This window comes from Rhinolophus sinicus, linkage group LG10 (assembly GCF_036562045.2).
Source record: "Rhinolophus sinicus isolate RSC01 linkage group LG10, ASM3656204v1, whole genome shotgun sequence".
NCBI classification, from domain to species: Eukaryota; Metazoa; Chordata; class Mammalia; order Chiroptera; family Rhinolophidae; genus Rhinolophus; species Rhinolophus sinicus.
In genome coordinates, this window is record NC_133759.1 from 4,207,036 (window position 1) to 4,225,151 (window position 18,116).

At 46.3% G+C, this 18,116-nt stretch overlaps 1 protein-coding gene across 11 annotated transcripts in view; it reads right to left on the reverse strand.

The window, feature by feature from the left end:
- Positions 1–18,116, reverse strand: part of SUMF1 (sulfatase modifying factor 1) — a 277,240-nt gene that overhangs the window by 236,308 nt on the left and 22,816 nt on the right. For 10 of the 11 annotated variants that reach the window (XM_074312228.1, XM_074312224.1, XM_074312229.1 and 7 more), the window contains exons 4-7: positions 8,124–8,206; positions 6,088–6,210; positions 5,226–5,340; positions 275–388 (exon numbers count right to left, since the gene is read on the reverse strand). In XM_074312228.1, coding sequence (XP_074168329.1) covers positions 275–388; positions 5,226–5,340; positions 6,088–6,210; positions 8,124–8,206 — 435 coding nt within the window. The remainder of the gene's footprint in view (positions 1–274; positions 389–5,225; positions 5,341–6,087; positions 6,211–8,123; positions 8,207–18,116) is intronic. The other variant, XM_074312230.1, reaches the window with a different exon arrangement.

Below are 18,116 nucleotides of genomic sequence, written 5' to 3' on the forward strand. Positions count from 1 at the left end.
GAGACATGTGCTTAATATCCCTTTGGGGGAATTGTAAGATTAATTCCAAGGTGGTGAACACACAATGAAATATAGACGATGTACCACAGAAATGTACACTTAAAACCTATATAATTTTACTAACCAATGTCACCCCAATAAATGTAATAACGAAAAAAAAAAAAAAAACATGAATTCCAAGAGTATGTAAATACCCCTCAGAAACACAGGAAGTTCTTGCCATCGACTGCTCGGGGAGGGATCCGTACTCACATACTCTGAGGACGATACTCACTGGGTTAAGCGTTTCTTCAGCAGAATGGTGCACGGACCACCAGTCTGAAGTCCACTCCCACACGTTTCCTACTATGTTGTATAAGCCATAACCATTGGGAGGAAAGGCGTCAACCTAAAAACACAAAAAGGAAAAATGCTATCAAACTACTCATCTCGTTTAGAAAACCTTTTTGGTGCAGAAATGCACTAAGAGCTATGACTTCAAGTCTGAATATTAATTTTCATCCCGACAATCAAAATACAATTTGGCCAATGTAAAAATAAAAATATAGAAAATAAAGAAAGAGACATTGTTCAGGTTTGAGCTCTCAAGGGGAGTTGAGAAACCTGAGGCAAGTTTATACATATTACATGGTAAGGAAGCCAGCAAAATTATTCCTAAGACAGGCACTAATATTGATCATAAATCAAATCTGTATCTGATTGGGGGGGTAGGTGATATTTAGATCTGCAAAGCATAACAGAAGCATTATATTAGACCAAGTGTAAGTCTTGTCATCAGAGCTCAGCTGGCCATACAATGTCTTTTAGCTCTGAAGACCCCAGGGCAATTCTGTGTTCTCCACCAGCCCCTTCCAACTCACTATCTTATCCTTAAGCCTCAGCCACTATCATCAAAACACTGAGGGGACTTATTTTTATAAAGAAAATGTGAATTCATTATCAAGTGTATTTGTAATAAAGGGTTTGCAGTCTCCGGAATCTGGAAACATGAGGCAAACTGTACAGTTCTTCAGCCAGCAATTATATCACATTTCAAAGGCACGTCAGACAGTCTGCCACATAATATTGTCACAGACACAGAACCAAAGTGAAAAATTTTTGTAAAGAGGGGAAAAAGGGGCAAAAGAAAAAACTGTAACTAAACAATAGTCAATGCAGAACAGTTTTGTATTTTAGTGACTTAAATTTTTTTCCAACATTTTTAATGGAAATCCTTAAACTAAAAGAAAAATTTCATTTTATCAAATAAAAAAAAAATCAAGTTATCCTTGGGGCTTATTTAAAAAATATTTTTGTAAATTCATATTGTTTTTTTTCCCCTGTACTGATGAAGGAGAATTAAAGGAATGAACAAACTGAAATTCATTTCTATTTGGCTTCAGGTTTCAGGTGTAGACATGGATACGGAAACATCTGAGTCCTGGGCGATCAGTAGGGAGAACGTAAGCGAGGAAGCGGAGGAGGCGGGAGCTGAAGTCCCCACCACTCGGCCTCTGTCCTCAGCATTCACTACGGACCAGCACTACCTAGTCGGTGGTTCATCGGGGAATTCCATGCACGTGGGCTACAGGCAGGAAGGAGTTCAATCACATAAGACGTCAAACAGCTTAACGAGGAAGAAAGGAAGAAAGCACCAAAAATAAAAACGTCCAATTCTACAGGGCAGAGCGGGATGAGTAGGGAAAGAGATGAGTGGGAAGAGGATGGAAGCAGACGCCCCAGAAATTCCCAAGAGGGAGAGATTTCTGGGTGAAGGTGCTTCCTCCCCAACAAAGGTAGATGTGTGTGGGTAGCCCTGGGAGTTGGGGTCAGAGTTCAAAGGTCAGAGGGATAGTAAAGGAGGCGAGGCCACAGACACAAACTGTTTCAAGAATCTGGAGATGATCAGAGCACGCAGATGAAATAACAGCTGGAAGGTGTAGGAAGGAAAAGAAGAAATTAATGTATTTCAGGGAGAGAAGGGAAGGAGGGAAGGAGCCAGAGGCAGGAGCAATTAAGAGATGGACATCCCGGGGGCCTCATTTTTCAGACTCATAGAACGTGGGGGGGATGGGGGGGCAGGGAAGGCGCTCCCCTTACCCAGGAATTTAATCTATCTGGCACTGTTAAACCATAAGATGAAGAAATAATAGTATCCACTCAAAGGTTTGGAAGTTTTTTTCCCTTTAAATAATTTGAAGTTCAGGTGAGGTAAAATCAGCAGGTGACCACCCCCAAAATTATCATATGTGGACCTGCCACTACGAGGAATATAAATTGTAACTGCTTGTTATTAAGTTAATCACATTAACCAAAGCTTCCAGGAATCTCAGAAGAGAACAAGCATATATGGGAAATACTTCAAACACACTTATTTTCAGGTGAATGAGCTGAAAGGTATTAAAATGAAAACAGAGTAATCACCGCATACCAGCAGCCTAGCAAAATATAAATCCAGTTCTTTAGTGGTCAGAATAGTTTGCTTAGTTTGAAATCACATGGGAAATAATAAAATACATGAAACGTGGGTGAGGGAGCGATTTCACTGTCACCTACCCCATCATCACAGCTAAATTCCCGCTCTCAGTGACCAGAGCATGTGACACAACAGGGCAGCTAAGGTGGACCTGAGCTCACTTGCCGTGCAAACCGTCCCCATCTGAGATACAGATCTTAAGTCTTGTTCCAGACACAGGTGGAAGCCACCTCCCTGCAGCTGGCTTGCTCCTCTGTCCTCAGGTCCTGTTTCTCAAACCGGTTCTTTGAGGCCTTCTGGTAATTGTTCTAACTTTGTCGTAGGAAAGTCCACGGCAATTTCTTCAGGTAAGTTCTGCTGAAAATACTCCAAGTGGACATCTGCTGAACTCCAAGTTCACTGTACCAACTCGAAGCATCGGCAGAGTGTCCTAATTTCATATGGAACACCGTGTTTTCTGAAAACCTGAACTGACCTGAGAATTCATGGCAATTTTTGTTGGATGCTCACGTGCTTACACAGCGATATGAAATTCTGTAACAGTAAGTACTGTAAAACACTCATAACATCCAATACAGCCTCCTCTAGAATTGACCGTTCACTAGCACTGACAGGCGCTTATATAATGGGGTGTCCTGAGGCCCAGGCCTTAGGCTTCAAGGCTTTGCAGGGGCCCTGCGTCTCAGAGCCTACGGGTCCAGGAAGGGGATCCAGGCTGCGGAGGCCCTTCTTGTGCCAGACTCCCCCATGAGGCCCCTGCCGAAGAAAGCTGGGTATGGCCCCAACACTCCAGGCCCGTCCACGTTCAGGGTTAGCACATCACAGAGGACATGCGGCACACTCCTTAGCAGTGTGTAATGCTCCGATGGCTGCTGTCCTGCTGTCTGCATCAGTCAGCGTCTTTCCTGGGGTCTCACGAGCCTCATGGGGCATCCTAACCAAAATTCTGTTCATCCTGCCATACCAGTTTGGCTGACCAAAAGTGCCCAGGAGGCACAGACTGGGTATCTCACTCACGCAAAGTTTGAGAAAAGTTGGGATCATTTAGTCCCCAAGACCTCTAACTACTGTTTTACTGAATAACCGAAGTGTCTGTGAGCACCAGCGATCCTGAAGGAAACTTCGGAGGAACCAACTACCAGGTCTGAATAACATTTCGCCTCCACTGAGCAATGCAGTCATTAGCCATTGGCTTGTGTTGGTTCCTTCACCGTAAAACTAACTCAAATAAGGGATCTTACGTGCACAAGCAGGCACTCTCGTACCTACTCAAGGGCTACCTACATATTCTCGTGCAATTTTTTTTTTTTTTTTTACTAAAAGTAAACCTGTAATGTTTTAACTGCTATAGCTCGAAATATTTTTAAATTTCTGGTAGGTCAAGAGTCTCCTCACACTTCATCTTTTCCAAAATGTCTTGTATATAGCAATATATACAAGATAATAGATTTATTATTTCATATTTCAGTGGAAATTTTGCAATCATTTGATTATGTTTTGATACGTAACATATCTGTGTTACACTTATGAATGAATTTTGGAAGAATTATTTTTGTGTGAAACAAAATTACAAATATTTAAGAAATGACAGCTGTTTAAAAGATTGTTGAAAGAAAATTCTTCTCGGAAACAACAAACTCAAGAAGGTGTGAATTCCGCACCACAAGACTGCTTTCCTCACTGTGTTTAGAGAAAATGCAATGTTTTTAACATTGCTTCATTATCGTGTGATTTTGCCATCAAGAGAGCTGTGAGAAAGAAAGCTTTGTACACGCGTGGAGGGAAACATGCCCCACGGATTCTGGAAAACATTTTGGCCATATATCTAAAATGCTCACCAAGAAACCTTTCTACTCTTTGACTCATTAATTTCACTGCCTGGAGTCTAGCTTAAAAATATCATCAGAGAGACATTTAATATTTATGTACAAAAAGTTCACTGTGCTATTTAGAAAAAAAATCAGATATAACCTAAATTAGGGTTCATTCAAATGACAGGTTATCCAGCTGCTAAAAGCAACGTATTTGTGAAGAACTGTTTTCAGATAAAATGTTCCTGATGGTGAACAGGGAAAAAGAGTGGATGCTAAGTATTGTGTTTAGTATAACAAAAGCACTGTGTAAAACACATGTATGTACACACACCCCAGAAACACACGCACCAGCATATACGTGTAAGGCAGGGAAGGGCACCGGCTTTCGGGACCAACCACCTGGTTCGAGTCCCAGCTGTGCTGCTTTCCAGCTGCTCACCTGGAAAACGGGGATAATGGTGCCTGCCTGACAGAGCTGAGCCCACGTGAAGCAAGTATCAGGAAATGGCTCAGCACCCACCAGCACACCACAAGCACCCTCTATCTACTAGCCATCTTAGCATCAGCACCGAAAACGCCCAGGGGCTGACAGGGGTTGTCTCTGGCTCCCGGCATTCCAGGGCCTTTTCATTTTCTCCTCTATCCCCTTCTGTTTTTCCAAAGTTTCTATTAGGTTGGTGCAAAAGTAACTGCAGTTTTTGCAATTATTTTCAACCTTTTAAACCGCAATTACTTTTGCATCAACCTAATACAACAAGCATGACGGAATCAGAAAAGAAAATGTATTATGAACACAGACCGCTTGCTTGCTTCTTAAGTGTCTGCTCCGTGTGGTCATGGGTGAACCCAGGAAGCGGGCAGCCAGGTGGTCAGAGGGCCAGCAAGGCCTCGCACGCACCCCCACTCATTTCTGCGTGCCCATCGCTGCTGCCCGCCTTGCCAGCCTCGCTACTCACAGGCGCCGTGCCGCGGAAGCCGTCCTCGCCAGTGTTGGTCACAGGAAACTCGCCCTGCCAAAGGTTGGCATAGTGCTGGCCTCTCGGCTGCAGCTTGTTGCCCCAGGGGAAGAGTCTGTCAGGAGAGACACAGGCGTCAGCCTGTCACACCGGCACTGGCATCTGGACTGAGGTCACGGGTGGGGGTGCCATGAAACGGGGACCCCTGCTCGCTCCTTCTGAGTGAGATGTTTTGGTTTTACTTTAAATATATTATATAAATAAATAAAGCTTTTAATCAGTATTTTATTCACTTCTGCGTAACTAGCTCATGTCAAGTTCACAACAACCTCCGTCTCTCTGGAGCCCTCAGGAGGCCTGAAATAAATCACGTAACTAAAAGAAGGGTTCGGAGAAGGCTGGGTAGCCGGCATCATTCTGGACTTATATGGTAGCATGATCAGGCACCGTCACACCACACTTTTATAAAGCTTCGCTATTTTAAGGAGCCTTGCCTAGAAGATGTGACCCAAACATGAGCCTCTGTCCCATGGCTCTGGAGGCGGACAAACACCGCTGCCACAGGAGATGTCTAAAATGAGAAAACACTAAGGCAAGGCAGCCGGCCAGCAGGATGTAAGGAGGACCATGGAACCCCAGGGGCCTGGACTGCTGGGGGCGTTTGGGGCCCCAGGGAGCTTTGTGGGGCTGGGAGGGGTTGTGGCCCGCCCATGGGAGTCTCCCAAGTCACTTCACAGACATGAGGAAAGCCCAGGACCCAACAGCTGTGGTTGTAGTTTAGACCAACTCCCTAAGCAAAGCAGTCCCAGCTTTAGGAAAAGGCAGCACACGGCTGGGTGGGGCGAGCCCCTGCGAGTAGTACCTGTCCTGCAGGCCTCCTCGACAGCTGTACTCCCACTCGGCCTCCGTGGGCAAGCGCTTTCCGGCCCATGTGCAGTAGGCCACAGCATCGTGCCAGGAGACGTGGAGAACCGGGTGGTCTGGCCTGTGGAAAGCGAGAGAGCCGCTGGAGCAGGGAACGGGACCCGGCTTCCTCTCAGCGCCCACAGTCACCCTCAGGTCACTCGTGACACTGAGGGGTCCTGATCCCCAACACGAGCCCCAGCCGTGCCACATCTGTCCCCTCCACCACAGGGTTCTGACATCCCAGGCTCCCGAGTGGGCAATACTCCCCCTTAGGAGTACATTCAAAACATTTCTTCACTTCGTGCGAGGCCTAGACCCCCCAGAATCTCACCTGGTCACCTGGTAGGTGGCTGTGGAGATGCACAACCCAGATCCCCTTTAAGGAATGGTGCTGCCCCAGCCCCTGGGAGTGCTGACAGCTTCCAGCCGTCGGCTCCTTCGGGGTTTTCCACAGCTGCAGAGCCAGCTCCGAGCCAGCGGGGACTAACCACAGAGGGGCACAGGCCCAGCCACTTCAGCCACCAGAGCTCAGTCCTGTGGGACTGGCTGGCTGGGATCCTTGGGCCTGCACTGGAGTCTTCGATTCAGCCCCTGCCCCACCCTGCTTCCCCCGCCCCTCCCACGGGTGTGGGCCCCTCGTAAGTACTCAGCACCCCAAGCTCCGTCTCAGCGTCTGTGTCAGAGAACCCGACCTGTGACGCTTGGCTTTAAACTTTGTGTCTTTCTACCACAGACCAGCCAGCTACTCTGCTTCACTCTAGCAGCTTCCAAGCAAGTGTTTATTTTTTCTAAGGGTACAGAAGGCTACGGAAGGTTAAGGGGAAAGTTTGAGAATAGGAGATACACACATTTTACCCAGCACCACGTCACTTTCATTCCCCGTTCACTCTTTCCCAAGTGGACACACATCCCTACTGCACCCCTCACACAGCTTTGAATTCCCTGCAATAATCATACCGTGGCTTTACCGATTCTTCTAACGGTGTTTATCGAGTGCCTGTTGCGTGCCAGTCACTGCTTTAGCACTGATGAGAGAAGCACTTTTCTCAGAAGATAGACGCCATCAGTAAAGCACACACCCCTCTGGGCTTGCCTTCTCCCCTTAGCTTTTTCTTCTCCTATTAAATTCGGGGAGGCAAGCGTTCGCTGGGCGCTAAGCAGCCCCGTCCACCCGAGGAACCCAGGGATCCTATGTCTGACTTCCCACCTTGCAGCCCCTCCCACCAGAGGCCGCTGACTCAGGCTCCGCCAGCTCTGCGCCATTTCTCGAGGGGCTATGGCCCCACCGCTGAGCTCCATGTGCTCCTAGGTCCCTGACAATGAGCACAACACCCAAGAATGTTGGGAAAAATAGAGGCTCAAACTCCCATCTGAAAAAGTAGGTTAGGAGAGCAGGCTTCTTGGGCTGTTGAGACACTGAGTCCTGGGCCAACCCTTTCTCCACCTCCAGGGCTTAACAGGTGACGCTATTTTTGCTTGAGATAATTATTTCCTTGCCACCCAAGAGACATGCTGGCCGACTTGCCGCTCGGCGGTCTTTCAGTCAGATGGAAGCTTCGAAGTATGTCAGTCAGGACGGGAGGCAGGGAGCAGGGCCCCACTGCCAAGGCCTGAGCGCCTGCCACGGGCCCCTGGCACCACACACTACTCATCTGTAGACAGTCTTCTTCCTCAAACCGACCCACTCAGGAGAGGAGCAGACAGGTTGCAGAGATTAAACACGTCATGAGATTTGTAACTGGTCTGCAAAGGGGAAAACAAAATCTACACGACAGGACAGAGGAAGGAAAGAGGCCACTTATTAAGAGTCTCTGTGAGCTCGGCAGTGGTTGGGGTTTTAAGTACTTTATTATTTCCTGCCATTTTATTGTCCTACCAATCAGAGTTTGTCATTCTGGCCCCTTTACAGATGCAGATGGCACTAAGTCCCTTCGCACCAGCACAGGAATCTACTGGGCATGGAACGCGTCCCCGGGGGAGACCCAGCCTCACCTGTGCAGGACGGTCGAGTCGGGCCCTTCTGGGCGCCTCCAGTTGGCGCCTTTGACAGGTAACCACCAGGGAGCAGCTGCAACCTCAAAGCAACGCAGAACAACGGCGGTTAGCGAGACGGCTCTAGGAAACACTGACTCAGCACAGGCAGCGGAAATCTCACAGTCTTCAACTTCCATTTGAGCTACCAAACAAATACCTTTACCAGCTTATCAAAAAGTAAAGATTTTCATGTAAGGAAATCTTTAACCAAAAAGGATTATCTTATCACAAAGCACCACTGTGACCAAATGAGTATGTATTTAAATGATGTATTTATGTCCAAGATTTTTTAAAAGATGCGCTGCTAGGTAATCCTCTATCAGGTCTAACAAGTGACAGATGGGTAGTACCAGTCGTGGTTAAAAGATGGGAAAACAGAGTTAACCTTACAATTAAGTGCTGGGCTGACGGCAGCCCAGGTGGCCAGAGATCAAGCTGAAACAGGGTAGAAAGCTGGGGTGTTTTCAGAAGACTCTGGCTCCATTTCCGGCCCCAAACTAGCTGTGTGGCCCTGGGCAAGCGCCCTGCTTACCTGGCCCTCAGTGTCCTCATCTCTGAAATGGGGGCAGCCACTGCCTCACCGATGACCTCAGACTACAAAGAAGGCTGACAGAGGTAGGATTGGGAAGTGCTCGGCCAACTGTTCCCAGGACCTCAAGTCCTACTTACAATTCTACAAACCCAAATAACAATAGCAAGTGGGCCTCATGTAGTGCCAGCTTCAGAACATGGCTTTGGAGCCAAAGATTTGAATCACCACTCTGCCACTCACGGCATGACCCTGGGGACCTCTGACCCTCTCAAAGCCTGTTTTGTCCTTTGTAGATGGAGACAGAAACAATACCAACCTCCCAGGTAATTACAAGGATGGACTGTGACATAAGCAAGGGCTTATGACGGTGCTGGCACGGAGCGAGCCCTCAGCAGAGGGCCAGCAGCAAGAACGGCCTCAGGACCGGCAGGCAGGACAGGGCCGCCACAGAAGGCCAGCAGCACCACGGCCGCTACCACTGCCTGACAAGCAGGAGTGTGCACACGACTCTTCCAATGTAAACGGCAGCAGACTCAAGGTCATCCCCAGGGCACCCCTGGCCTCCTGACGAGCTCGCAGGAGGGGACGAGAAGGGGTTGTGTCCCACTGACAATCACAGCAATCACCAAACACACCAAACCCTGTTCTCCTTCCTTCTTCTTTTCACATCAGCACAATCAAAACATTCATGGTATTCTAATCACAATTTGATGGAAAAAGCCAGATTCTTTCATTTTTCAACAAAAGAGGCATTATGTCCTTAAAGGGCACTACTGCGAGGGGTTTTATTTTTCAGAGAGCAGGAGAGGTGAAAGGCATGGCCTCTGCCTCCGTCACCTGGGGCAGGGCCCAAACCTGAAGGCACAGTGTTCTCCTGACTGGGCTGCGTGATGCTCAGGAGCCAGTGACACGTTCGTTCCCTGTCAGGACAGGGCGTGCACAGAGAGCTCAGGTCACCCCCTTGGGCTCCGGCATCTTCAGCTCCCTCACCCAACTCTACCCCACCCCCAACACTGATAAACTAAGCCACCCGAAGGTTACATTCTTCAATTTAAAAAAAGGACTAAAAAACACAAATATGGCAGAATGTTAACCTGAGTTCAATCTGGGCAGTAGAAACTAGAATGCCTGCTTTTCTTGTATCTTTGTGTTTTGAAATATTTCATCATTAGCAACTTAGAAAAAAAGCCTGCTTTCTTGAAGCTGTTGTACTACTGATGGACATTTGGGCAGTTTCCACTTTGGGGCTATTCGGAACTGTGCCATTCCTCTGAACTTTCTTAAGAGCTCCTGACTTGGGGTTCATGCACACGCACCTCTGTGATGGCACAGCGTGGAGGGGCACTGCCAGGGCTCAGGGGCTCAGGGCACATACGTGCACTGCTGTAACAGAGACTGCAGCACAAGCCTGCAGAGCAGAAGCCTCCAAGCCTCCCACCCTCCTTCATGGGGGCGTGTGCATGGACTTGGCGTACGGACAGCAGACCCCAGGGCAGCTGCTCAAGCCGCCTCTTAGGACATGCCCGTCCTCTTTCCTTCGGTTCTCTCTGGTTACAAATACTTCCTGAGACTCACGATCGGCCAGGCACTGAGCTTAATTCCCACAGTCCTCAGAGTATCATTTCCGACTGTTGGTATATTGACAGTTTTTAAATTATTTATTTTATATATTTATCTTGGATGGTAAATTGCACAAAGTGGGGTACAGAGTATGAACCCAGTCACCTGATTTTTCCTTCAGAAATGTCTACAAAACTCCAATTGGTGGGTCCAGGTAGTACCACCTAACACACATCAGTGCTTAGCTCGGACACAGTTAGTTTCCTCCCCACTGTACACACACACTTTCTCTGATGCTAGAAAACGGCTTTTCCTTTCTCCCAGCATCCCTTTTTTCTGACATCTTTCACATTACCTTAGAAACCCATTCAAAATGGACCCCTAGCTCACACGACTTGAAGTCAGAGGGCTACGCAATGATCTGATCACCTGTCTTGGGGACATGTGCAGTGAAACAGGATGAGCAGACACTGGCTGAAACATGGGGCAGGGGACCCCGTGAGAACACTGTGCTCGGCCCACAGCCACAAGCTGGTTTTTCTCCAATAGTAAGACCTGCAGTGAGTATGCGAAGATGTACGGACAGTATTATAACATTATTGCTCATTACACATTACAAAATAAGCCGTCCTTAACATCCATCCATCCAAAGGGAAACTATACAATTATCAAAACACACTCCAATGTGGACACATGTATATGTCAGAAAGATATCCTGTAGAATAGAACACATTTGGTTGTTTTTCTGTAAAATATATACATACGAATGTATGTTCTTACAATCAGAAGGAAAAAAGTCTAGAAGAATACACATGCATTTAACAGGGGCAAAGGCTGGGGGAGTAAGATTATACTTTTTCAGAATGAACGTGTATTACTATAAAGGATTTCTCAACCTCGCCACTACTGACACATGAGGCCAGGTCATTCCCTGGTGTGGGGGGGGGGGGGGAGGGCCGTCCTGTGCATTGTAGGATGTTTAGCAGCAACCCTGGCCTCTCCCTACTGGACACCCCCAGCACCCTCCCCCCCACCCAACTGTGGCAACCAAAAATGTCTCCAGACATTGTCAAATGCCCCCTGGGAGGAACAAAATCACCCCCTGCACTATGATAAACAGAAAAAAAGACTGTTCTTCTTAAACGTTAATATCTAGTTCTTTGTGGCACAGTGGTAAGAACATCCCACCCTGGGGCCAGGCTGCCGAGTCTGAACCACAGCACCACCATTTAAAGCCACATGATTTTGGGCTCCTTATTTAACCTCTCTGCGCCTCAGTTTCCTCATCTGTAAAATGAGGATACTACCACTAGCACCTATTTCCTTGGGTTGTTGTGAGGATTAAACAAAGAAACTATGTAAAGAGCTCAGAACAGTCCCTGGTTCCCAGTAAGAATTACAGAAATGTTAGCCCTCATTATCACTGTTATTCATTTGTTATTGCATGTTGCAATATTCTCTAAGAACTTTCAAAGAACATCTATTCTAATTAGTGAAAATCTGTCCCCAATACGTCTTTAGCATGAGCCCCACAAGCCACCTGCCAGCTCACCCTTTTCAGAAGACTGATAGACAGAGAAAAGGGTCAGAACATGTGTCGTTCCCAAAGAAGCGTCGGGAAGAGTGTGTGTTGTCATCTGCCCTCACAGTCATCACGTGAGAAGCAGCTACACAGAATCTCACCCATTCCCTGAAGCGGGCAGTACCGTGAGAGTGGGGCAGGGGAGGGGTGGGGGTAAACAGAAAGCACGAGGCATTCCATTCACCACGCCGCAGACTAGACAAAGCTTGGGGGCTGCGGGAGTACCACACCAGCGCCCGTCTGTGAGGAAGACCTGCCACCCCCGTGGTGATGGTCAGTTGCACTTCCCCGGGTGACACGTGAACGAAGAAAGACAACTCATGGAAGTCACCCCACAACACAGGTACGCCATCCCAGTCAAGCTGCCCTGGGAAATCCGCAATGTTCTCTGGCCAAATTTATGGCAAATCCCATCCAATGTCATGAGATGACTTCCTCTTCTATGGTTCGCTGTTAACTCCATGTTTTTAAAGATTTGCTCTTAAACTCTTGGACGTGTCTTAAAAACAAATATTATTCTACTTTGCTTAGGCGCTTATGAGATAAACATCTTTTGAGAATCACATATGAGCCAGTTAACCAAGGTTATACTGCAAATTATGTCATCGCTTATTCCTTTTCTTTAACAGGAATAGTTTGCAGGTGTGTTGTGTGCAGGGCGGCAGCAGCAACGTGCGTGGACTGGCGTCTACCCTAAGCCTCATCCTAAAGAGAAAACTATTCGGGATGTGGTTGCCCACATTTTCTGTTCAACTGAGACACTTCTAGAATCATGGTGTTCCCTTATATCCAGGGGAAAAGGACTTTAACATGACCTATTTCTAGTCAACCATCTCCATAGCAACTGTCTTGGGTTTAAGTTGAAACAGCTGTCTGTCCCAGACAGCCAGTGACCAATTACAATGTAAATAGGACCCATGTGAGCACTGCTGTCCCTTGAGAAATGGACCTCGGAGAGCAAAGACGACTTTTCCCACCTCTCCCCAGGGACAGAACGAGACATGTAGTAACCGCTTAAAAAGAAAAGGGGAAGCTAGCCAGGTGGCTTCATCTTGCCAGCGGTGGTCAATGATACTGCGTATACACACACAGTCTAGAAGAAAGTCAGCCCAGGAAAAGGATGGAGCGCTGTGTAATTACGCATATTCAAGTGTAAAGACAGCAAGTTCACAACTTTACAACTCTCCTCTTAAAAATTAAACGTGTTAAGACAAGCAAATTAAAAAGATGGAAGTGTCTCAAAACATAATATAAACATGACAGTTGCCCCTATAAAAACAGCCTGGGAGGGTTTTTCAACTGGCACCAGTGAACAATAAGAAACTGCAGATCCACTCAAATTCATGAAATATAAATAAAACCGGAGGAGAATCTAACAACTGAAGGAATCAGATGGAATAGAAAACACACCGTGACTAAAAATCTCTTTGTGCAGCACCCACCAGAAATGTGGAAAGTGGAGAACAAGGCTTGAAAACCAGAGTAAAAACAAACTCATCAGTAAAACAGATCGGCAGTCAAGTCTGACAGCTTAGTTCAAATTAATCCTAATCAGGGACCTTGACGACTTAATAGAATGTGTGAGAAAAATACTGCTTTTTCAAATAGAGTATAAATATTTGTGACACTTAGAGCAAATCTGAAAATTTTCAATAATCTTTGCCTCAGTTCTTAGTGAAATTCCTCGAGCTAGAATACAGTGCATTCTCAGGGCACCAGTGGATGTATTCAGACACTCATGACAAGTCCTCACAGGAGGCCTGGAAGCCCTAGGCAGTCATTCATTGTAGACAATGTGCAAAGAAAAAAACGGCCAAGGAATCTCTGGGCTCGAAGAACACTGAAAAGTGATCCAGTTTACTCATTCTCAGTTGAGATCTGCATAAATATGGGGAAAGTTGATGTGGGCTTTTAAATTAATAGAAACAAGAGAAAATGATTTTTTTTATTGTCCAAAAATAATTTTTTACTTCTTTAGGCAAACAGGTGACCGTGTAAATTGATACAACCTATCTTAAACACAACCGGACAACACTCAGGACGATGTCACATGCATACCCAGCGAGGAGACCATTGAGTCCCTTATCGTACGTCCACATGCAGGAATACAGCGTAGTCATTAAAAATTATATGCAGATGGGGCGGCCGGTTGGTTCAGTGGTTAGAGCGCACTGCTCATAACACCCAGGTCTCTGGTTCGATTCCCACATGGGACAGGGAGCTGCGCCCCCCACAACTAGATTGAAAACGACGACTTGACCTGGAGCTGATGGGTCCTGGAAGAACACACTGTTCCCCAATATTCCCCAATTAAAAACAATTTTTTTTAATTATATGCAGGAACAATGTAATTACTTGGATAAATGTTCACCCTCTGCAGAAAGTGAAAAAAGCCAGTATATCTGTACAAGCCACTTAAAAATATGTTTCTACATGGACACACGTGTACATACCACCACCACCCCTCCCCCAAGAAAAGATCAGTAGTACATACGTGTCCTGAAATGTCTGAAATAGTGATTTCTGGGTAGTGAGGCTGTAGGTGATATTTGATGTTCTTTTCTGTGCCATTTTTTAAATTTCTAAATTACCTACAGTGAACATATTTTTATTCAGACTTTCTACGGTTTTTCTTTTAATGGAATTAATACAATTTTACATTGAAAAAATCAAAAGTAAGAAGCATTAATTTTTTATTTAATTTAAAATTACTTATATTTATAATTTCTACTGAAACTTGATTTTTATATTCATTTTCCAGTTTCATCAATAAGCATACACATTTTTACATATTTTTCCAAAATCATATATTAATTGTTTACACGATTTTATTATTTTTTTACATTTTATCTGGACTTCAAAACAAACATTTTTCGTGGCTACACAATCCTTTGTCATGTTGATACACCATAATTTACCAATCTCCTAACATTGAACCACTGAAGTTATATTCATCTTTGTTGCTTTTTTGCTGTTATAGATAACACTACAGTGAACACCTTCAAAGATCTCCATTTATGTTTTGCTTCTACTAAACTTCCAGAAGTGACATCACTGTACCTAAGAGTACAGCTCTTATTAAAAGTCATCATTAAAAAAAATCCATAATGGGTTTTTTTTAACTAAAGTTAAAACTTTACGTGCCATAATAATTTTAAAATAAAAATGCAGTATCTATGCTATGTGTGTCATCCTGTTATCTATTCGACTATCTATTCTACTATCCTGTTATCTATTCTACGTTACAGTGATGAGTATTTACACATCCTGCACTGGGCCACTGGGGACACTTTGTGGGTCTCCCCTCTGAGGCTGTAGTTTTCCAAGGCAGAAGTCCTAGGCCTCTGGAGGTGCGGTAAAAAAATCTTTCTTTGAAACCCTATCTGTAGCCACAGCCCTGGTAGTGATGAGAACCCGGCTGGTGCACAGAACTGTTATAAATTCTGCAAGTGGAAAACTTATTCTTTCTATAGGGATCGAATCTTGCATTTTTTGAGGTCAAACCTCCATTTCCATTCAGCTTTCTTCCACCACTTTCTGCAGCATTCCTTGCACCATCTTTCCATGTATCTAGAGTGACAACACACCACCCTTCCACGAAGATCCCCTCAGCCGTGGAAGCAGGGACAGTGTGAAAACATCAATACTACAGCCAGGGAAGGATCCCACTTCCAGGTTACAGCAACCCACTTCCGGCCCCTCGGCCCTGCCCATTCTACCCCAGGAAAAGCCCACAAAGGATTTTTTAATCTACAACACAATAGATGGTGTGGCCAGTCTCCCTCTGGAAAGAGGGTGAGTATATGTAAAGGCCATGGCAGCCCACAGCAAGGTGTCTCGTACGAAACACAACCATGGAGGCGCCTGAAGCTGCTACTGGCTGACTTACAGATCTTTGTCAATGTGTAAAACAGGGAAATTACAGAAAGCAGATTGATTGATTGAAAGCACAGTTCATAGATTCTGTGCTTTCTTTTTCATGCTTTACAAACTCTGAAGCTTCTGAGAAAAGGGGTCAAAAATAGAAAAAGGCATCCTAAGCAGGAGAGAGTCTGTCACTCAGGCTGTTTTGGAGGTACATACACCACCATGTGCATCTGTAAGAGAAGAGAAGACGAGTGCCATCACCCCTCAGGGCATCGCAGGAAGGCACGGGCTCCTGCGGCAAAGGCAGCCCAGGCTCACATCAGACATGCTCTCCTGCCTGTGGGTAGACGGGCCTCTAACCAACAGACTGTTCCTATTCCACAGCCAAACCCAGTGCCTCCCAGAGGCGGTCCATCGCCTGAGCCTCATTATGCTCCCAGAGCGCGCGTGGGACACCTGACGTTCCTTTGGCCCCCCTTCCACACGTCTGTGGGACGACCCCAGTGCAGTCACTGCTCAGGCTTCCCAGGTTTGGTGATAGATCCAACCGTCCCCAGGCCCCCCTCTCACACTAAGGGCACCACCACCTCTCAGGGGCTCAGGCCAAAGCCTAGGAGTCATACTTGACTGCTCTGTCGCTTGCTCCCCTGCACTCTCAGGTTACTTCCAAATGCCAGACCGCCCTGGGCTGACAAACCCGCACAGAAGCCACGGTGGTCTCTATAAGTTGGATCCAATGGCTTCTGGCTGCACTTGAGACGCTCCGGCTCCTTGGAGGCCTGCTTCTGCAAACCTAACCCATCCCCACACCACAGCGCCCCGTGTCATGCCTCCCTCGTCACTGGTCACACCGGTTCCTACTCATCATTCCGGTTTTGGCTCAGGCGTCCCTTCCTCAGAGAGGCCATCCCAGACCCTACAAATCATAGAGCCAAAGAGCCCAAACTCATTACACCCCCATCACTTTCTACCCGGGACTCTGCATTATTTTAATCACAGGTCATTAGCATAGTCAATTCTAAGCTCGTTTAGTCTCTTACTAGAATTAACACCTCCATGAGACAGAACTTACATCCGGTTCCCTGCTGTGTCCACAGTACTTAGAACACCGCCTGGTCCAAAGCACATACTGGATAAACATTTGTTTAATGAATAAACTCACCTGTTCCTGAGGTTTCTATGGTTTTCAAACCCCTTCCCACCTTGGCTGAGCCTCTTCTAGGTAAACACCAATCTGGAATATAACCTTTGAGTGGGATAACCTTTTCCATACAGAGAGAATCAGCCCTGGCTTGGAGGTTTTACACAATCGCTACAAAAGGTGCCACCCTCCCCTCTATCTATTTCCCCTCTGGGCCCAAGGCTGCCTCTTCTAGAAGATGAAGGGTTTATGCCAGATGATTCTAAAAGCTCCATCCATCCTAAATTCTCATTTTTAAACACGTCTCTCTTAAAGATGGACATCCCTTGCCATGACTCCCTACTCGCTGGTCTATCTTTGTCTCATCATGGGAGTTTACGATGCAAATGCAACGTTTGGGAGGTAGGGGATGTCAGAATAATTTTTATTGCTTACTCCAAGTCTGACTTTCAAAAGACCCTTGTCTTGAAAAGAAACTTAAGGACACCTTCAACAGATATTTCAAATCTGAGCCTCTGGGACCCCCAGCATGCTTCATACTCATTCTGATCAGGTATCTTATTTTGGAGCAGGGTGGAAAAAAACCCTGTGTCTGTTATCCTATTCTACTGGGTTCTCGCCTTCCAGGGTTATCATGCTTTTTGCTTCCTGAGCCTACGCCACACACTGACTCCTAGGTCAGGTAGACAACTGCTCTTTTCAGAAACAGACACAAAATACAGTTGTGTGGCCATGCTCCCTTATCTTATCCCATCAGCCATCCCTGGACTGCCTTTCCCAAATAACTCACTCACTGTGAACCCACCCCACCCCTGATGAGCAGCCCAATGTTCTCCTGCCAGGGAAAAGCTGACTGTGCGACATGAGACAGGTCATACCAGGTCTGAGCCTTGCAGCGTTCAAAAGCTAAAGGGAGGCTCTAACAGGTGGTACCAAATGGCATTCTACCTTTCTTTTTTTTTCTTTGACAAATATTTATTAAGTGACGGTCACTCTGCTGGGGACACAGTGGTGAATAATACGTATGCAAACCCACTCGCCTTCATGGAGCATATCAGAAAGGGAACGGCATTAGACAACTACCTACACACACGATTCTAAGTGAGATCAGCGACATGAAAGGGAGGCACGAGAAGCCGTAAGAACAAATAGATGGAATAATCTAAATCTGGAATGTGGGACGACAGAAGGGTATTTCAAATGGACTTCCCAGAGCGAGCTTAGCTGGGACCTGACCGCACACAGTGAATGTGGGGACTCAGCAGAGGG